The 23,007-nt window shown below is 39.3% G+C and overlaps 1 protein-coding gene across 2 annotated transcripts in view; it reads right to left on the minus strand.

Moving 5' to 3' along the window:
• The window catches only part of SIM1 (SIM bHLH transcription factor 1), a 79,892-nt gene that overhangs the window by 45,119 nt on the left and 11,766 nt on the right, over positions 1 to 23,007 (minus strand). For both annotated transcript variants that reach the window (XM_084776249.1, XM_084776250.1), the window contains exons 4-9: positions 21,688 to 21,781; positions 21,136 to 21,240; positions 20,927 to 21,012; positions 20,131 to 20,330; positions 19,832 to 19,938; positions 19,047 to 19,194 (exon numbers count right to left, since the gene is read on the minus strand). In XM_084776249.1, the coding sequence (XP_084632375.1) occupies positions 19,047 to 19,194; positions 19,832 to 19,938; positions 20,131 to 20,330; positions 20,927 to 21,012; positions 21,136 to 21,240; positions 21,688 to 21,781 (740 nt within the window). The remainder of the gene's footprint in view (positions 1 to 19,046; positions 19,195 to 19,831; positions 19,939 to 20,130; positions 20,331 to 20,926; positions 21,013 to 21,135; positions 21,241 to 21,687; positions 21,782 to 23,007) is intronic.

Here is a 23,007-nt window from a genome sequence, read left to right on the forward strand (position 1 = left end):
GAGGCAATGAATTAAAATTGAAGTGCAGATTCCTAGGAAATACATCAAAATATATTTTATCATTTTATATTTCTCTGTACTGTCATGAGTTTTCTGTAATGAGCATTTTTCACTTTTATAATCAGAACAGACTACTAATTGAGGCAAGTTTCAAGCATTCCTACCATACCAACTTCTTTTATATCTAAGATTTTGTATTTGTGAATATTACATATGAAACATAAAGCACTATTGAATTTCTTTTTTCATAAGTTTAACCTCTTAAGAATACCATTCATGATTTTTAATTGTCCAAACACACATATGCTTTCATAATACCTAGATATTTCACTTCTGTACTGATCTGTTTTTAATTCTTGCTACTTTGCAGAATTTTCTGTCTCTGAAGGTTTTATGTTAAGTATTTCAGTATTGAGATAAAGTGAACTAATTTGGGGCCACATTTCTTACTATGAGATTTTTTTCATTTTCATGTTCAAACAACATTCCTATTTCAATGCTAAAGTTTTAAATATAGCTGTTCATCCTTTAGGTTTGAAACCCAAATTCTGTTGATCTTTTCTGTTTTGTATTTTCTTAGAAGACAAGGAGAATTTTAGTTTTTATAAGACAGATCAAAACAAATTAAGCACAAAATGGCCTGCCTGATTTTTTTAATGGGATAAATTAAAGCCTGATCATCTTCCCCTTTACTGCTTTAACTGCTTATTTATTTGTTGTTTATTTGCTTTGGTTTTCTCTTTCTTTGTTTTTCTTTGTTTTCGGTTTTTGAAACAGTGTCATGTAACACAGTTGTCTTCAATTCACTATGTAGCTGAGGATGATCTTGAACTTCTGACCCTCCTGTCTCTGCCTCCTCAGTGCTGGGATAACAGGCATGTACCACCATGCCTGGCTTCTGTGGTGCTAGCAATCAAACACAGCACTTCATGCATGCTAGTCACATACTCTACCAACTGTGCTATATCCTCAGTCCTGCACTCCTAATTTAGTTCACATTTAGAAAGATGTCAATATAAAGAAAAAATATCCAGGCATGGTGACTGGGAAGACTGAGCAGGATGATAGTGAATTTGAGACCAAAACAGGGAAAGGTTATTGTCTTTGTTGGGGTTTATTGCTGTGAAGAAACACCTTTATAAGGCAACTTATAAAGGAAAACATTTAATTGGGTCTGGCTTACAGTTTCAGAGATTTCATCATGGTAGGAACCACGGCAGTGTGCAGGTAGATTTGGTGCTAGAGGAGAAAAGAGTTGTACATCTTGACCTGGAGGCAGCCAGGAGAAGACTGGATTCAACACTGGGTGGACCTTGAGCATAGAGACCTGAAAGATCTGATGGGGGGTGGGGGCTCCTACCTTACTGGCTGGCTGGCCACCGCCTATCAAGTCTCAACAGGATAGCCTACATTCCTCCTCCCAGCCTGTGCCAAAAGGCCATGCTGCCAAGAGGCAGTGATCCAATCGTGGGCACAAGAGTGCATGTCAGAGGTTCAGTGGCAGTCCCCCCTCCTCTGCCCTTGGAGAATCAGCTGTCTATCCATTACATGGCAACAAGGGTCCTAGGCTCTCTGCATGCACTGTCCTTGGTTGGTGCATCAATTTGTGCAGGTCGCCCTGGGTCCAGACCCTCACGCCTTGATGGTCCTCTCCCTATTGAGCTCCTCGCCCCTTCTAGTCTTTCCTGTCCTTCCATCTGCCCCAGTCTTCCCTACAACTCTCAGCACTCCGCCCAGAGTCCCAATCCGCCACCGGGTGGAGTCTCTCAGAATATGTCTATGTTGAGCTAATATCCACTTATCAGTGAGTATATACCATTCTTGTCTTTGTGGGTCTGGGTTACCTCACTCGGGATAAGTGTTTCTAGTTCGTCCATTTACCTGCAAATTTCAAGATTTCCTTGTTTTTAATAGCTGAATAGTCAGAGGGCTAGGGGAGGGGAATAGGGCAGAAGAGGGAGGGAGGGACGGTGGGAATAGAAAGATGTAACATGTGAATTAATTATAATAAATAAAATATATTATAAATAATTAATTAATTAATTTTAAAGAAACCTCAAAGCACAGCCCAACAGTGACTCACTTTGTCCACACATACTCCAACAAGGCCACACCTTTTAATAGTGCCACTTCCCATGAACCAAGCAGTCAAACACATGAATCTATGGAGGCCAAACCTACCCAAACCAACACAGTTATAAATAAATCCAAGTTAGATAGGCCAATAGGAACTCTGTAAATGAATGTTATAGGAGAAACTGTATCTTACACCGAGCCTTCTGTAAGACTGATTAACTAATTGGAACTTACAAGATATGGAAAAATTGATATGTTCCAAATCAAAAGTCAAATTATTTTGGGCCAAATGGCCCACCTTTAATACTGTTAAATAGTAATTTATAATCTACCTCTGAATGCAATATACATATTTGTAACTGTTGGATAAACACTTTGTAATGCACAAGCAGACTCCTAGTTTTCACCAACCAAAAAGCTATGAATGCTATAAGGTAGCATCTGAGGCCTTTAGCTGAGAATCTCCCAGCTTACTGCAACCTACCTACCTGATGCATTTGAAAAATGTCTCTTTGATCTGTTATTGTAAAATTTCATTGGGTTGTTACCATGTTGGAATGTGACATTTGGGACAACGTAAATCTGTTTCTGAGTCATGGCCACTCAAATGCAGCTCCAGAATAAACAATTTATTAACTGTCATTTATTCCTTCTGAGGTGAGAGTTATTTTGTTTAGGTTGACAATTGCTGTCACCTAACCCCTTACATTTGGCTCTATCCTAACATGACTCTTCTCTCTCCTAGTTTTGATCACAAGGAAAACTGATTTCTAAACCCTAAAAATATCCTCTAGAAGAAAACATAAAGATAACACAACTATTTTTGGCTCCAGAAACAGGAAAAAAAATACCTATAGTCAAAAGATGATAATCCACACAATGGAAAGCTTGATTACATATCAAGGTGACAGGGTCCCCAAATTCTACCCCCACAACCTCATGTGAGAAGACCTGTGAAACCAAGTGCCTGGTACTGTAGGAAAGTCTTCCCTGCTCTGCACATTTCAAAGCTCATGTTTGTGCGTTATGGGGACATAAAAACCCCAGGCTTTGAACTCTCCTGGAAAAGACAGCAGAAATGATGACATGGAGCAGGATGCTATGATGCACAAGTCATTGTTTGTTTAACTTAAATATTTTAAAGTATGTCCTGTAACATTTATTCTTGATTAACCCTCTTCTGGATAGTTAATCATTAATGATTTCTTTACAGTCACTGTGCAAACAGTTCACTCCTACAGATGACATATCAAATCTCAGGGACATGTTCTTTAATTGGATTCATTTATTTCTAATCTCCTTAAGCCCTTACTACTGTAATGCTTGACTAAATATACATTAAGCTCCATTATTTAAACAGCTAAAATAAATTTGAGATGTATTTTATGAATAAAATTCATAATTCATCAAATGTGTACCTCGAGCATCATTTTAAATTGTCTAGCCAGGATCTTGTGTTAAAGAAAGATTTCAAGAATTGGTAGAGAATTTGGGCTTCACACTGAAATGACTAATTTTCACTCTGTGTAGTTGAAGGCAGATATTATAATACTACACACAGCATACAGTCATCAATAGATGAATAGGTAGCTAACTGCTGTTAACATGCAAGGCTCCCCATGACAATGTTTCAGAAGTGCTCTACTGGCCAAAATAAAATACACTTATTTCTTTAGCCTTAGACATTTGGCCCAGAAAGAGATGATAGTGTATTTCCCATCTGCTTTCTTAGCTTGATTTAGCTTGTGACTCTTCTCCTGAAAACAGTAGCCCAAACTTTCAGCACTCCTAAAAAAGCACAGAATTGGTTTGTTAAAAAACAAACCTGCCAGACTCTACTTTTTTTCATTTATTTACAAGTCTAGGATGCAGTGCAAAAAAAAATGTGCATTTTTACTTGTTCTCCAGTGGTGCTGATGCTGCAAGGGGGAGAATACTTTGGAAACCAGAGAAGTTGTTAACTGGTATGAAAATAAATCAAAGCAATCAGGTAAAAGAGGACTGAAGAAGGATGGGAAATCAGTACTAGAGAAAGGATACTTTCTCAGAACCTGGCTGTTTATTTCCTTTCAAGCTTCTGTTTTGCAAAGCTACTGCTCTGTCCCCAAAAAGTTTCTCCTCCCTGTTGGTTGTCACCTAGTCACCAGTGATCTTGTTCTACTCTCTGTCCTATTTTCCATACCCTGATGATCTCCAATCACTAGCTAAGACATTTCCACACCACCAACACTGAAGTCCAGAATGTGACTCTTCCAGGCACCTCCAAGTTAGAAACCTGCAACACTCAACTGTATTTGCTGCCACTGCCTGTAAAACTGCTTTATCCCACACTACCCAAGTTGCTCAGGATAAAACTCTAGGTGTTCTTGATTTCTCTCATTTTCTCACACTGTATCTAATATTTCTGCAAGATGCCTCTAGTTTACCTATAACAACACAAACTGAGCCTCCAAAGTTTCTAAAAGTTGTATGAAAGCCTGGCATCTCAGCTGTCATTTTGTGTCAATCCACAGCCCTACCAAAGAGCCTGGCATGCAGCAGGCACTGGTAAAATATTTGCTGAATATTTACAACACCCCAGTTTACCTTAGAAATTCAATCTAAAACACCACTTATCATCCCCTTAATTATCACAACAGAAAGTAAGCTGATTCTTATGACAGAAACTTTTTTATAATAAAAGTCCTAATGAGTCAACTGAGAAAACACACAAACAGGAAGGAAATTAAAGTGTAAAATGCCCTATATTGTCTAGTATTTTCCCCAGTTTGCAATTAGTGTTGGCAATAGAACACTTCACCACATTCTTGCATGCTCTAGTTGGAGAATTTGCATCAACTCCTATTCTGCCTTTACCTTTGTGTGCCTCATTCTTCCAGCATTCCTGAGCCCCATCAGGTCCAGAAGCCAAATACAGCATAGCTACACAATTGGTGCTTCATTTTGCGAGGGCTGCAGTATGATTTCCACAATGACACTTAACACTGACTTCCAACACTGTGAGTCTCCTAAAGCTTGGGAAAATTAAAATGAAGAACTCTGGATTGACATTCATTAGACTGGGGAAGGGAGGCGGTTCTTGTTATGCTGCACATTTGGACAGCAATAGCAACTACATAGATACCTGAAGGAAGTAAATCCTGGGATTTTACCCTTTGGTCACCAGAACATACACCACAAACCCAGAAAGTAAAATGATGAATGAACAACACCAAGCCACAAACCCCTAAGAAGACTGAAAGCCACAGATTCTAGCTTGCAATGCTTAGAAGGAGGGATGTGAGACCCACACTTTCTCTGGATACGTTACCAAGGAATGGTGCTACTGCTGATGAAATGTAAAAAGTGGCAAGGGACTTGGGTTTGAAAGTACAAACACTGAGAGAATCCTACCTTAATGGATACCATTATGATATCCAGTTCAACATAATGAGGCTATTTCTAAGATCTGGCCCGAAGCCTATATTAGCACAGCTTTACTGATGTGTATATAACAAATTCTCTTTGAACAGGAAATCCCTAAGAAAGAAAAATCCAGTGGAGGGTTCTATCCATTTTACAATCAATCAAAAAATATCACAATGGTGAAAACAGCAGCTCCTATTTGAATTCTGATTTTGTTTAGATATTCTAAACAAAATGATATTCAATAGGAGACATTTATCAACTGCTACTTTTTTTAAAAAAAATATTACTTTTGATGCTTAAATTGGCAAAGGGAAGGTGACAGGAGAGTCTCTGTGGAGATGTCAAATTAAAAGAAAGAATGATTCTATAGACCTTGGCAAAATATCTGCAAGTTGTCACCAGCTACTTCATAAAAAGCCAATGTTTGGCTTTTAAGTGTAAAAGTAACAGCTTTATTTTGCCCATCCTAATACATGACCATTCTTCTTAAAGAAGCATACAAAAATGCTATCCTATGTAGTCCAGGGTCTGCACACTGCTTCCACTGCTACCTATCATGCACTGACTGAGTAACCTAGTCCCACTGAGCTCCTTACATCAGCCATTCCAATAGGAGTGCATCTTTATCCTCCGTCTTCCTAAGTATTGTAGTTAAAAGAACAATTTTCAGAGACAGAGACAGGCCATTTACCTGGGATTCATCCCTCAAACAGAAAATACTTTTTAAAATATTACATAAACCAGATAGGCATAATGGCACATGCCTTCAATTGCAGCACTAAGGAGGCAGAGGCAGGTGGATCTCTGTGAATTCAAGGCCTGCCTAGTCTACAAAGTGAGTTTGAAGACAATCAGGGTTATTTAGAGAGATCCTGACAAAAGTTTTTTTCAAAAAAAAATGAATTAAGAAAAGAAAAAGAGAAAAACAACTACAGAAACCTAAAATTATTGACAGTATTCTGAAATGTAATAAATCTACAAAGGTAATCTAGTGATTTTTTTCAATGTTAAAATTCATTGTGATTAATAATCCTATCAGTATAACCACAAAATAATGAGAAATCTCACTTAAAAGGAAAAAATCAGCTTAACTTCAGTTCAGAAGAACTAAAATCAACTTGAGTATAACAGCTTTCGCCCCACCACCACCACCAAAGAATGAGATACAAAGGAGCCACAATGCCTCTGTGAAAACTGGAATTGAACGCCTTAGCTTATAGCCAGGCTGACTGCTGAAATTTTCAATTGTGAATTCTCTTCTCTCTCTCTCTCTCTCTCTCTCTCTCTCTCTCTCTCTCTCTCTCTCTCTCTCTCTCTCTCTCTCTCTCTCTCTCTCTCTCTCTCTCTCTCTCTCTCTCTCACACACACACACACATACACACACACACACACACACACACACAGAGAGAGAGAGAGAGAGAGTTGGAGACCAGGAAATACCTCCAAATAGGCACAAGTCCTAGCAATACCTCTACTCTCTCCTGAGCTGGGAGGACTCTGACCACCTCTGTGCTCACCAGGGACAAACTAAGTTGTGCTAAGGCACTTTTGCTTTCTTCTAAGTTCTTATGTAGATAGGAGTACTTGCCTTGCATAAAACTTCATCATCATCAGGCCTATAGGAAAGTTAGACAAGAACACATGTACTTAAAATTTTTCATTCCTACCCCACTCCCCCAAAGACATTTGTCACTCATTTTTGTGTCCTTCAAAGTTGGCATGGTACCTGTCAAACACCATGTGCTCAGTAAACCTTTTATAATATTTTATAATTTAAGGCATGTATAAAGGTTCCTAAACAACTGAATAAGGATCTAACAATACATCAAATTGACTACTACTGACTTATTAATCTTAAGCAAACTCCTGCCTTCCTAAAACTCATGCTCTCCTTCTGTTAAAACCCAAAGACTCATACACATTTGTTTTGGGCTTATTAGTGTGCTAAAAATACTTTTTATTTCACTAAAATAAGCACCCAACTAATAGATGTTTTCTCAATGTTACTTTGAATTCAGTACAGTGCCAATATGTTCACACACTATTTCATTTAATAGTCAGAATGACTCTAGAAGGTAAATTGCCCACATTTTACATATTAAAACTGCAAACAGTAGAGTTGAGCAATTTGCCAGCTCACAGAGCTAGTGAGTGGCAACACTGGGAATAATCACTAGACTCTTAGCTACTGTGCTATCTTGTATGATAATAAGTAATGATAGCTCATTTTATAACAGATTTTTCAAATGCCTTGCAGGAATTTCTAGGGTTTAAAGCATCCTAATAAGAAGCCTGGGGGTTAGACTGTACCATAGTCTCATAAGAACAGAATTAGAGAGGCAAATGTGATATTCTGGTCCTGCAAATCCAGATCAAGTCACAACCTGACCTTATACTTTCCTGTCCTGATATATACCTCACATTTTCTTTTTGAAAATTAACTTCTATATAAAAACCACTTTATATGGTAGTACTATTCATTCTTTTCAATAGTATTTACATTCAACTTAAAACACTAGTATCTCAGACTTTCCAAATTATATTCTGTGCATGAGTGTAAAAAAAGTATTAAATTCATGTTGAAGGTGCATCACTAATAATTTGGAAAAAGAAAGATTCTTGAGAAGAATAGCTTCCAAAGCTGATAACTAAAGCCTACCTCCAGCAAAACAATTCAGAGTGAAGAAGGGCAGGAAACCTTACTTCCACCAATAGCAGCTTGCATCTTGTTTCCAATTACTTACTGAGAGAAGAACTATGCAGAGCTAAGCTTCCAATGGACACAAGTCACTGGCCCATATCAAAAGATCCTAATCCTGTTTCCAACCTTTTAAGTCCCATCTCTTTGAGCCTCACTCTCACCTTGAGTCTTTCTGAACTTTGTACCCTCAACAAACAGTGCAAGTGTTCCTAGCTCCATTTCAAACTAGGCTAACCTGACTTCTCAAGTTAGGGGGTCTCTTCTGTTTGGCTGTCTACTATAGGCTGTTTGAGCTTAAGTGCTGCCCAAAATTTTGTTTCACATACTGCCATGCACAATCCATGTAGAATAATGAGGACGAAAGGCCCTACTGAATATCATCAAAAATGCAAATATTTCATGTTTTTTGTACTAGAAATTATAATTACTAACATCAATCAGCTATAGTTACTAACAATGTGGTTCCAATTAAATAAGAGATCTAATAAAAACTTGGCTCTTCTAAATGTTCTTTTTCTCCGGGAAAGTAATCTCTATCAGGTATTCTCAACCATCTTGGCACAAAGGGGGCACTGGGTAATTCTGGCTTCCCACCCTGCAAGCAGATACCTCTCCTGCCTTTAGAGCATATTACAGCAACAACTGGTGAGACTAACTGAATGGGAGAAATTATACACATAGGGTTCAACATTTATAGAATAGAGTTAAGGAACTGAGTAGAGTGGCATTTATAAATACCAAAATTTGTGCCTTTAGGAATTTAAAAATTCAAAAGCTAGGCAGATCCTAAACACTATCAGTGTTGTGCAAAAATAAGTCCCCTTTCATCCCTCTCAGCTCTGCCATCACCACAGGCAATTCCTTTACTTTTCTTGGACCATGGAATGTCCAAAACACAAGAAAGGGAGAAAGGTGGGTGCTCTTGAAATCAAGACAAAATGTTCAGGTTCTTTATTATAGATATTCATCAGGAATTTCCATGTTTCACTTATTCCAGCCAAGCCATCTTTGTTTAATAGCATAAACACAGAAAACACTTTAACCCAGTGAGTTTTCTCTCACCACCTGCTCATCGGGAAAAACATCAAATATCATAAGCCAATGGCAGCAAAGTACAGAGAGAAACACTAACTAAAGAAAAGCAGTAGCAGTCTTCTGGTGAATTATTAAGGTCTGCATGCAGAGCCACACACAGTAAGGGTTGAGCTTAAGACTTCAGGCAAACTAGGCAAGCACTTTACTAGTGGGTTGTGTTTTATTTTAAAATAAGACCACACTAAGTTATCTGGGCTGAACTTGAGCTCATGCTATAGCCAAGACAGGCCCTGAACTTGTTCCTGCCTGAGCTTCTGGAATAGCTATGACTGCAAGTTTGTATCACCAGGTCCAGCTGCAGATGAAGAGCTTATACCAAGTATTCTAGTATTCCCCCAAAATGGTGACTGTTAAAAAGAAAAAGCTTGCTTTCTTATAATTAAAATAAAGCTCCTTTTCACTTATGAACCACTTTAGCATGTCTTGGCCTCCAAATGAGTCAGTGATCCATGTTTTCCTATTATATGGTGAAAGATCAGAACACCTTCCTGCCAACAGAGAAGAAAGCCAGAGGAGAAATGAGGCTGGCCACCATATAGTAAATGACCAAGTAGTCATCACTCCAAAACGAAAGGGAAGATCCTGTGAGTCTATATTCTTTAAGTCACAGCAGCATCATGGGATGAGTGGAGCCCAGAAGGGGAAGAGGAAACAAGCAGTTCCAGGATATCAGAGAACAGCACAGTAACCGAAGGCTTGAGTGTTTCCAATTCTCAACCACAAGGGACAGCTGCTGTTGAATTATCTCCTTCCTGTCAAAGGAAGAACTGTGAGCACATACACACACACACACACACACACACACACACACACACACACACACACGCATGCGCGCACACACACACAATATGGAAATACCCCACACACAAAAGCTAATTTCTGTCAAATCTGATAAACAGTATGATTGGTTTTACCAATTCACTGCTAACATCTAATTTAACACTTTTGTTTTACAAGAACATAAAATGTTAAACCTGGTAGCAAAAATTAAATGAGTAACAGCAATAACATATCTGTAATCTAGAGATGCAAGAAATCAGAAAAAGCATATTTTGGACCTACATTATTTTTACTGTAACATTTTAAATGTCCTTAATAAGGCTTAAAGGGGAAACTATATGTTGTTAATTAAATATCACTGATAAAATGCCATCACTATTGCTTTAGGAGCAAAATGTTAATATCTGAACACACAGTTCTGAGGCAATAATATCAAGGCAGCTTCTTAACCTTCCACCATGAATGCACATTAAATTCCAATTTGAAGTCGGGTGGGCTAATCACTACAGGCCTTCCTCACTTAAACACAACTCTCCCCCTTTGACTTTTCCTCCCCTAATCTAGCTTGACTCTCATCCTCATACAGAGAAAGGCGGCATGCTGTTGCCGGATGTTTGATTGTTGTACATGCAAAACCTAGTTGTTGGCAGGATATGGAGGCTTGAATGGATGTCAGATGCAGTTGGTGTGCCTCTGAAAGCCTCTATAGAAAAGAGTGTTAAAGAATGGAAAGTTTCTGCCTATTTTATAAGGCAACTTGCTTGGGAGAGGTCTTGTGGTCTTTGCTCTATGACCAGAAGCAAAGTCAGCTAGATGGCCTTGAGCTGTAAACATAAAATAGCTTGGGCAAAGGGCTGGGGGAGGGGGGCTACTGACTTGATGGTGACATGGGGCAGCTTGCTAAGGGTGTAGGGGAAAAGCTAAAGACTTCTTTAATAGTAAGTAGAGTTTTAAGAGCTTTCTCTTCTGGCTTGGAAGAAGCCTTCATGAAAGATGCTCCAGATAAAATATAGGGATTTTCTCTCTGGGCTTGTAGAAACAATACAGAAGCAGCTGTCAAGACACAGAATAAACAACATTCTATAAAATAGAGTGAAGGAACCCTCTTGGATTTGGAGGATCTCAAGAGAAAGGTAGACTAGCTTGATAGAATGACATAGATAGAAAGAGATTTCGTGTAGAAGTAGACTTGTAAATAGCTATTTTGTATATAGTTCAGAAAATAAAGTTACCTTGCTGAGCTGGCAGGTTTTTAACCTCAGTTTATACCTCCTGTGTTTTTATTGGTATACATATGAGATAATATAAAGGGCTAAATATTGTAGGATACTGTCATTGGTTCAGAGACTGTATTCTAGCTTCAGATAGTAAAGAGGGATGAGAACAGATTAGTTTACAGGCATAAAGTTACAGTTAAATAGGAAGAATAATTCTGATGCTCAATTACATGACTGGGTAGTCAGTTAACAACAATATATATAATATTTCATAAACTCTTTAAGATATGATTTTTAATGATGTCACCACAAAGGAAAAATAGTGAATATTTGATGTAATAGACAGCTCATCTAGCTGAGAGCTCTAAGAGCTACAATAATGACTGGTCTGATAAGATATCCCAAGTAGAATTCTCTGTTCAGTTCTGAGCCCCATTTCTTTCTTTTTTTTTTTTTTAAGATAGATTTATTTATTTATTTATTTATTTATTTATTTATTATGTATACATTGCTCTGCCTGCCTCTGCCTGCTTGTACCCCTGGAGGCCAGAAGAGGGCATCAGATCACATTATAGATGATTGTGAGCCACCATGTGGTTGCTGGGAATTGAACTCAGGACCTCTGGAAGAGCAGTCAGTGCTTTTTTAAAAATATATTTTATTAATTTATTCATATTTTATCTAAATTGTTATCCCATCCCTTGGCAGTCAGTGCTCTTAACCACTGAGCCATCTCTCCAGCCCCCTGAGCCCCATTTCTTAATTGGGTTAGTTCATTTGGTGGTGTTTAATTTCTTGGGTTATTTATATATTTTGGATATTAGACCTCTGTCAGATGTAGGGTTGATGAAGACCTTTTCCCAGTCTGTAGGCTATTGCTTTGTTCTGTTGACAGTGTCTTCTGCCTTACAGAAGCTTCTCAGCCTCATAAGGTCCCATTTCTTAATTGCTGACCTTAAGGCCTGGGTTGTTGGTGTTCTCTTCAGGAAGTTGTCTCCTGTGCCAATGTGTTCCAGGCTCTTCCCCACTTTTTCTTCTAACAGATTTAGTGTCTCTGGTTTTATGTTGAGGTCTTTAATCCACTTGGACTTGAGTTTTGTGCATGGAGATAAATATGGGTCTAATAGCATTTTTCTACTTGTAGACATCCAGTTAGACCAGCACCATTTGTTGAAGATGCTATCCTTTTTCCACTGAATAAAATATCAAATGGCTGAGAAACACTTAAAGAAATGCTCAATATCTTTAGTTATCAGAGAAATGCAAATCAAAACAACTCTGAGATTCCATCTTACACCCATCAGAATGGCTAAGTTCAAAAACTCAAGTGACACCACATGCTGGCAAGGATGTAGAGAAAGAGGAACACTCCTTCATTGCTGGTGGGAATGTGAACTTGTATAACCACTTTGGAAATCTATCTGGCGCTTTCTCAGAAAGTTGGGAATAGGGCTTCCTCAAGACCCAGCTATTCCACTTCTTGGAATATACCCAGAAGAGGCTCTAGCACACAACAGGGACATATGCTCAACCATGTTCATAGCAGCCTTATTCATAATAGCTAGAACCTGGAAACAGCCTAAACATCCCTCAGTTGAAGAATAGATAAAGAAACTGTGGTACATTTACACCATGGAATACTACTCAGCTATTAAAAACAATGAAATCCTGAAATTTGTGGACAAATGGATGGAACTAGAAATGACCAGACTGAGTGAGTTAACACAGAAGCAGAAAGACTCACATGGTATATACTCACTTATAATTGGACACTAGCCCAAAAGGCATGAATCATGAAAGTCTTCACTTACCAGGAGATTGGGATAGATGTGAGGACATACTATTGGGACTCTAGATAAGAGAGATATAGGAGAATGGGGAAATAGACGAATCCAGAGGATCCTAGAATCCTACAAGAAAAATATCATGATGGGTGGATCGGGTCCCAGGGAGGTCTTCTCAAACTACTGCACCCACCAAGAACAATACAAGCAGTAAACATTGAGCCCGTATTCTGATCTACCGAATGGACAGGACATTCTCCACAGTTGTAAGGAGAGTGGGAACTGACTCTGACATGAACTCTGGTGCCCCATATTTTACCACTTCCCCTTGGTGGGGAGGCCTTGTGGCACTCAGAAAGAATAAGCAGGCTACCAAGATGAGAATTGATAGCCTGTAACTGTATGGTGGTGGAGGAGGTTCCCCCTTGGTTATAGACCTAGGGGAGGGGAATAGGGTGAAAGCTGGACGGAGGGAGGAATGGGAGGATACAAGTGATGGGATAACAATTTAGATGTATTCTAAATAAATTAATTTTTAAAAAGGATCACATTACAAAAAAAGAGATATCCCAAGTAGTGCAATTGTGACACAAGTGTTATATGAGTAACCAACTACTTTCTAATTAAATCTATGGTCTACTCCAAGAGATAGAACCCATAGTTGTCATTGCTATTGGACCCAAGAATCTGCAGCAAGACAAGTCACACACCCTAGGGGAAAAACTAGTACTATTATTCTGCTAAATGGACATGCTATTAAAATCACTCTTAATGATTTATTGTTATACCCACAAATGAGAGCATCTCTCATCCCTTATCTGAGAAGTTTCTTTTTGAGGTAGGTAGCAATTAACACAAAAACTCTAAGACTGTGAAACGTTCAACCCTAAATGGAGCATGCATCACACCCCTCCCCAGAAGACTCAGGGATCAACTCTGAAAATAGTACTGAAAGATCTTCAAAGGCCAAAGATGATAGATAACTTCAAGGAAACAGTGTTTTCCAAACACAATTAGGCAGTTCCATGCCATGGCAGTTGTGACATGCACACGTTAAAACAAATAAAATTTCAGCATACGTGGACAGAGGGAGGCCTGTAATCCCATTACAGTCTTAGGAGCTATTGGCATTTGATAGCAAATACTGCTGGGAGAAGGACAGTCAGTTTTCTTTGAGTGTGACAGTTGGGCAACACAAATTGGGCTAAATGGTCATTTTGTTTTTAATTATTGAAACAAACTGACTTGGGTAGATAGGGATATAAATGGAGAAATGATAGACTTGGGAGGAGTTAGGGGGTGGGGATGAATATAATCAAAGAAATTCTCAGAGAATGAGTAGGTTTTTAAATTCTTGGTTTTTGAGGGCTGGAGCAGTGGCACAGTTGTTCTTCCAGAGGACCTAGGTTTGATTCCCAGCACGCACATAGCAGTTCACAATTGGCTGAAACTCCAGTCTCAGGGGAAGCAATGCCTTCTCGTAGCCTCCAAGAGCACTGCATGCACATGGTGCATGATAATAAAATTATAATAATTTTAAAGATTTTTTAAATCCATGGCTCCATCACTTGTCATATGTGAACCTTGGTTTCCTCACCCAACAAATAGAAGTGAGATCTGTAATCCAACCACTACACAGAACTCTCAAGAAAAAAATCAAGCAACTAAGCACTTGGAAAGATATGTGTGTTCAGTGTTCATTACTTTATAGAACACTACATTTTCAAATCCATAAAAGATAAATTCAAAGCACATATGGCTAAGATTATGTTGACATTCTAGCATTCAGGAAGTTGAAATAGAAGAATTGAGAAAATGAGAGCTACTCAATAAGACCTTTTCAAAGGGGAACATATCTCAGTGTTGTAGTGCACACCCTAATTCTAATACTCTGGAGGCAGAGATAGACAGATCTCAGAGTTTGAGGCCAGCCTGGTCTACAGAGCAAGTTCCAGGATCATCTGTGGACAATTTTGATGTTCCGTATTATTGATAGGAATTAAATACAAGTAAGGATAGAATCTCCTTTGCAGGAATACATTAACATGTTGTTACTATTTTGAACCATCAAAAAGATTAAATCTACACAAGAACTTCACAGATCTGAGGCACAAGAGGGACCTGTTTGGTATTTCCTGAAGTTCAGTAAGTCAGCAGGGTCTTCCTTCATCTGACTTTTGATGAATAGATAGATAGATAGATAGATAGATAGATAGATAGATAGATATTTCACCAAGTTTTAAAAGGAATTTCCTAAATTGTATTAGCAATAGAAATACCACTGGTCCTTAAATAAATTTAAACAAATTAAATCTTAGCACTGAAATTAATTCAGCACCACTAACCTATCTGAAAGAACAAATGAATCTAAAAGTATTTTTAACATTCTCTGGTTAAAGATATATATTTTTTCTTTTATTTTACAGGCATAATACCAGAATAGTATTATTCTATAATTCTTATTATAAATCGACTTTAAAATATTCTATCCTTTAGGGCCATCAGTAAACATTTGATTAGTGATAAGCTGATTTTAATGGTACCTATTTATACTTTTGCTAGCTTCAATAGGCAGAAATTCAGAATACTATAAATGTACCATCATAAGTGATACAGTAGCTAGATAGGACATGTAAAAATGTTATGAGCACAATGTCTATAACTTTATTTGAAATTATTTAGTAGGAAATATATGAATAAAAATTGATCACCTACAGTCATCAAGAGACAAAAAGAAATGTGGCAAATGTCAACAGTCTCCTATTTTTTTTTAACATCCAGGTCTGAAAAAATGCTATGATATTTTCAAAAGTTGTTGAATTCCATTTATTTATCTTAAAAGTAGAAGAGTATTTTTTAACTTTAAAATATGCAAAGTCTGTAATTATAAAGAGAACCAGTATTTTCTATTTTCCTTTAAATTACTTTTCATAGTTTATTAGGTATTTCACATTTTCAACTCTCTATGCATTAAATACTGTTTTTCCATCTGAACTAGCTATGAATAATTACCACTACCAATTAAACTGAAGTACATATGAATTCCTGGCTAAGCCTTCATAGAATGTACTTCCCTTTTTTACTTTACACTCCCAGGCCTTGCCCCAGCAGTCACTGCAACGACTTTCTCAATTTGTCCTCTTAATACTAAGACCAGGGTGTCTCTAGCGCTTAATGTACATTTGAAAGCCTGGGAGCACTGATTATATAAGTTTTTTTTAATGTGGAATACAACTCTGTCAGATTATGCATGTCTTATAGAAAATCATAAGCTAGTTGTGTTTTTGTTTCATTGTAGGGTGATGTTACAAAAACATTACAGATGTTACAGTGGAGAAGCTAAGAATGTTCATAGCTATGCTGTCTTCTTCTTTTTCCCTGCAGATCTGCAACATACAGTACTCACACAGAAGCCAGTAAAGCAGAATGTACACAATACCTGCTCTAAAATCATCCAACTTTTCTTATAAGAACTCTTGCAGCTGCATATCAAGGCAAGGTTAGGGATATTTCTGTTCTTTGGTGCATTTATTAGAAAATAATGACTGCTTTTTTTTCTAAGTATACTTTAACAATACATTTGTCATTAGGAAATTAGAAAAATAAACTTTGCATGAGCATAGGTTTCACCAACATATTACGCTGTTATTAATTACTTAAAATTTTCCTCTACTTGCATGGCATGAAAATCACTTCAAAGTGTATACTATATAAATGTTTACATTTGGAAAACATCTGGAGTGTCAAGTTATTTCAGAGCTTGCTTAGTATTTAAGGACACTGTGGAGGTGATGTGTTTGGAAAGGATCCACTTCACTATTCTCTGGCTGTATGGAGAAGTAGTCCGAAGAACAAATGTGGTAATCCACCACTACCATAGAGAATCAATAGCCATCTATTTAATTTGCTAAGACAATGTAAATTAGTAACTTCCAGCCAGATGTGTGATATACACATCAAACAAAGAGCAACCTGTTCGTTATGGAAATCTTGTCAACACACACAAAGCCAATTGATGACATTTTATCTGAAGCAGTTTCCACATTTGCAGCTATAAAAATTGCTCTGGGGATTTTTATACAAGGAATTGGAGCTGAGACTCATAAAAAGGGTAACCAAGTTCAGCTTTCCATCTTGTGTGCCATGCATGTACTATTCTGTGTGTCTCCTTCTGTTTTCAGTTGAGATACGAAATGTTCAGTAAATGTGTGCCACACTAGTTTTCCTTCCATAAATCATGTATTTATATTCATTATTTTCTTTTAAATCTGCTGTAAAGTTAAGGGTCTAATTCTACAATCTTCAAGAAGTATGTAAAGAATGACCCAGCAACAGGAAAAACAAAACAAAACAAAAAACAAAACAAAGAACACTTACCACTGGAAAGCAAAACAGAATATTTCAAAATGACTCCAAACAAATTAAGCTTAACCATTGAGAAGTCAAACTTCCTTTCAGATCATTTATAGGGGTCTGTGTGACTATATACCCTGGTGTTTGATAAAGAATGATTACTAGCCACAGGCACCACTAGGGAGCAGAGGTTATATAAAATGCTTGTGATGTCTCAGACATACAAAGCACTTTCTTTGAAAATGTTCATTCTTTTCCATGGTAAGCAGACATAATTTTTCACCCTTTACTACTTCTGTTTCACCTGTTCATTTTATAAATTATGTCTTGCCAATTTCTTGTGTTGATTTTAGCAATATGAGAATCTGTGTCCATTAGATAGATGGCTTGTTTCATGATACCCAAAATAATATCGTTTTACTCTGTACTAAAATACACTACTTTTTGCTATTACGAACATCAAATACTTCTTTTAACATAGTTTACGAAAAAGCGAGCAATTAAAATATTCTTAATAACCATCTATAATTCTTTTTCTTAAATAATCAATCGTTACTTAAACCAAATTCATTTTCTGAGTCTACTGAATTAGATCTTGTTCTTAAAACACTGAGTGTTATTGCTAAGCAAAAACTGCATTTTTTATTTGACAATTTAAAGCGATGTGGAATGAATCCAACCCTCATCGTGTATATTATATTATATTCCAAAGAGCATTCTATAGCCAACTGCCTAATGTCAAAACAGCATTTCTGCTAAGTGTCTGTGTATTAGTACTTCCAAAGTAAAAACAATTCTGAGGTCCCCTAAAATCACAAATGTTCAGCCCCTTTTTAAAAAGCTGCACACACAAAAGAATTCTTTATAAAGACTTCAACCCTTTGCAACTTGTCCTTCACAAACACTATACAGAATATGCCTTCTTCAGCAGGCGCATATTAGACCACGTGATCAGCTTCGAGGCATGGTTCTGGAAAAAAACAAGGTTCCAACACAGCAGCAACAGCTGCCCTGTCTGTCACACCCCCGCATATCTAGTGAAGATGCACCCACATGTTTTTGTACCCTAACCCGCAGCCTTTGCTTTCTAGGGGTTAAAGTTAGACTCTCTTGGTCACTCAGGCTCCCTTTGTGGTTCAAGGAAAGAAGCACTCTTTCAGAATTCTAACTTTGATTGGAGACTCTGTTTAAAATTAAGAACTTCAAACCCCAGATCTGAAAAAGTGAAACAGATGTCCAGTTTGTTAACAGTAAATGGCTCTGTACATCGGATCTTTTCCTCTCTCTCTCTCTCTCTCTCTCTCTCTCTCTCTCTCTCTCTCTCTCTCTCTCTCTCTCTCTCTCTCTTCTTTCTGCCGTATTAAATTGTATTTAATACAGGGTTCGTTTGAAAGGTTAAGAGAGAAAACAAAGCAAATGTGGACCGTATTGGGAAAGAGAAAAAAAGAAAAGACTCTCCTAACTCCTTTCCTAGAAAACAGCGTAGAGAGCCTTGAAAGTCCTCGATCTGCGGCTGTGCAGAACAACTAACGTCAAACCGCCTCTCCTGGGGGGACGGGAGCCTGACCGTGCACACAAAAACACAAGCCCTCAGTAGGTGGTTCCAGGCCAGCACTTAATAATGGCACTCACGTGAGGACATAGTTGACGCTGACGATGCAGTGAGGCCTGGAGGAGCGGCTGTTGTGAACGATGGTGGCGTAACTCTGCACCCAGACCCAGCCGCCGTGCTTCGCCAAGAACCTGTAGTACTTGGTGGTCACTTGCCCTTTCACCAACACTATAAGACAGAGGCAGACGATGGTGAACCGGCGGGTCCCAGACAGGTCCCAAGTGCTGTGTGATTTGAGTGCCAGCGATGGTAGGAGAGATGACAGGCAAATTACCCATCAGTTAATTACTCGGTTAAATGGCACTGAGTCTTGAGCCCCACTACTAGATACCTATTATATGGTAATGGCTAGTACGGTCCCTCTTAGGGCCCGCTGTCTTCCACACTAGCAATGGGAAAAAATACTAGAAGTTAAGGGTTTTCCCAGTCCGGCTTTTCCAGCTCTAAATCCTCAGTACTGGGAGATTAAGCTCCCAGCAAAGCTGCATCAAAAGGCAAGTGAGTTAATGCGCATGAGAAAAGTAGCCTGGGTTGTTTGAACAGTTCTCATCTTTAGTGGTGTTTGCAGGTTAAGAATAAAACCCCACTAGGGGAACGCCCCCTTCGCCCGGACTCCGATAGAGTTACCCGTTCCATTAAGTCTAAGATAGCATACCAGGTCACAACAGTCCCTTTCGGATTCTCCCATACCACAACCACCTCTTCCTTCTAGGGAGAACTCCCAGGAATCTGCTTGGACTTCAGTCGTCGTCCAGCTCCACAACTAGGCAGGGGTGGGGGGCTGGGGGAATAGGGGGTGGCTTACGTAAGTGGTGTGCGCAGCGTAGGTGGAAGGTGTCGCAGCCATGCACGTGATGGTACAGAGTCTTCTCAATCAAGTCCTGAGGTTCATAGCCAGTCAGCTCTGCCACCCTGCGAGGGGGAGGGGGACCCCCTAAGGATGAATGCAGAACTTTCCATCTTACCTGGGTTCCTGTCTCCCACCCCCATTTCTTAAAACCTAGTCAGGAGCCCCACCTGTAAAATGGGCTAGTAATATCAAGGGAAGGCTCTCCCTCTCTGAACACTGCCTTTCTTTACATTTCCTGTAGACTGCCCACCTACCTGGAGTCCAGGAAAATAAGCTTCATGTCCAGACTGGCTCGGAACATGAACATGTTGCTGTGTAGTTTGATCTCTGTAACAGCGCTCGGAGGCAAGGAGTGACCCACAGCTACCAAACCCACATTCTGGTAGCACCCATCGAAGGGCGACATATCCAGGCTGTACTGTCGTATCTTCAGGTAGCCGCTGCAGTGAATAACCTGTGGTGAAGGGGGAAGGGCGAGACTCAGCAGAGATCAGGATGAGCTTGTGAAAGGAGGCTGTGTTGAAACCAGTTAAGGATTTTGCTTGGCAGAACCCCCTCCCCACGCTGCTCAGCCACGGTGAATTCACCTGGGAGCTTGTTAAAAAATAAATAAATAAAATAAAATAAAGTTAGAGATACAAATGGATCCCACCAAACCCTGCCACAGGTGAATCAGGGTAGGAATCTTGCTTTCCAATGACGCTTTTATTTAATTAAAACATCATTTAACTAAAGAACCCCAGCTTGTAGCTAAGGCTTTAGTTCTTAACTTCCATGAGAATCAAATGACTGAGGGGTTCAAAAGTTTTGCTTTCCTAAAGCTTTACTTTCTCTAAGAGAAGACCAGTGTCCTGATCTGTGAACACAGTCTTTTAAGTGTCCTCCAGGAGCCCACACAGTTTAATGACCACAGTGAAGCTTTCAGGGCCCCAATTCCAAAGACCCTATGAAGGCAGACAAGTGTGGTTCTAGCGGCAAGAACCAACCTTCCTCACCCCAGAAGCCTTAAGTTTTGCCTGGCCGCCTTTTGAGTACATCTCTACCACACACCTTGTAGCCACCGCAGGTGAGGCCAGCGTTCCGCTTGGCCAAAACACACTTCATCCTCAGAAAGAAGGAACGTTCAATCTCGTACTCTGCCAGAAAGAAGAGGAGGAAGGCTCAGGAGGAGAGATGGCAGCCCCAAGCAGCCAAAGCTAAATGGGGAAAGCCCCCAAACTGACTGACATAAGCAGAAGCTTAAGGCCTGTCTGCCTTACCCTGTACAAAGTGAGAGTGGTAGGGTTGATGGGCTGTGAGCACTGCTGTCATCTCATCATGGTCAGCCGGATGGATGTATTCATAGATGCTGTTCCCAGTCAGCTCTACCTGTAAAGAGGACGGTGTCACTATCTCTACAGTGGTACAATGCCCCTGGAAGAAGCTGAAAACTTGGATCAGGGGGTCAGTAGGACCATAAAGATGGAATAGACTCTGTCACTTGCTACGTAGTGTATCTTACCTAACTCTCAGCTTCCTTGACTGTAAAATATTCATAAATGTCAGCAGTGGTGGGAGCAATGATAGTCAGTCACGTCCCTTGTAAGGCTCAGCAAAACAAGGTAAGTATGTAACCTCCTCCCACCTTCTAACTTGCGGTAAAAATTCCAAAAAGTAGCAATTGTTTGAGTCTGTCCAGAAACAAGAGGATTGAGTCCTCCAGTCACCTGAGAGTTTTTTCAGTGCCCAAATGCAGATATAAAATGATTGGGGAAGCCCTCCTGCACAATTCCAGCTGTAAACACTGCAGGCTGGAAGGGTGAACCACTCACCTACCTGAGAAAGGCCCAGGTGAACTGAAGCTGTCTCTGAAATGTACATGATCTTCCCATCTGGGGCCACCACGAAGATGAAGCCATCCAGAGTCTGGGGAGGCAGAAATAGAATGAGAGATCTGAAGAAATGAAGCAAGGAGAACTGACATTAGAGACAGTCAGGACAGAAAGATGAGGCTGTCACAGACTGTCCAAAAACAGGACATAGAACAACCACAAGGATCTCCTCTTTTGAACTTCCCAAGTCTCTAAGTGTGCAGCACACTGACATGTCAGACTGAGGGTGTAGACTCAAGATCCACTGCAATAGGAAAAAAAATCTGTTGGCAGATGCACACCAAAGTTCTGGGTATAGGAGTTGAATCATAGCCTTCAACAGGCTCTGAGGGTAGTGATTCCTGTAAGAACCTGTGTAAATATTGAAGTGTTCCTTCGAGGCTGTGATCAACAATGAAAAGAGTAATCTAGTGCAACAGACACTGGTTGACATGGGAGAACTGGCAATTTGAAGTTATAGACAGAAGCAAGCTGGCCAAGAAAAACTCAGGAGAGGGGGATTTAGGAGATGAGAGGCTTTTCTGAGCAGCCAGTCTGTAAAGCAGTGTTACAATATGTGTGTTTGTCTATGTTTACATTGATGCACCAAGCTGGCAGGCTCTTTATAAGGAAACGTCTTAGACTTTTACCTGTCCCTTCATCTCTGTGAATGAGGCAATGGAGACCTAGGATAACTCAGAGAGCTGAAAGGGACATCTATCCCAAAGTTAAATGTGTTGACCACACAATTAAGCAGATAGTGTTGAATAGATGGGAGAGCCGGAATCTAAGTGTTTTAGGGGTCTTGAAGAACTTTGAAGCATGGACTAAAGAGAAGAGCATCTCAAGAACAGGAAATGATGTAATGAAGTCAGGGACTGAGGGGAAGGTTGGCTTGGTGTGTTAAAAGCTAGTGAGACTAATATGATAAGCACATACTCAGTGGATTTTTAGAGTTTGGAATGTCAATCTGAGGGCCCTGTAATTGCCCCTGCAGGCATTGTGGCTCTAAAAGACATTCTAAGCAAGAAAGTAACATATTTCATGTGTTCCTTTTTTCCTAGCAGAAAGACCTACAGGAGTCAAGATGAAGAGCACATGCAGGCCTAAAATCAGGTCTAAGAGAGGGGAGGGTGTGATTTAACGATGGTACTGAATGCAAATTTTATATTAACTTGGTGGCAGACAGAGAAAGTAAGGCTCATTTCCTGGTTCCAGTCAGGAGATGAATCAAAAGGCAGCACTGCTAACTAAGGCCGAAAACAGAAAAATTGAGATTTT

This window comes from Acomys minous (assembly GCF_964271855.1).
Source record: "Acomys minous genome assembly, chromosome: 3".
Taxonomy (NCBI): Eukaryota; Metazoa; Chordata; class Mammalia; order Rodentia; family Muridae; genus Acomys; species Acomys minous.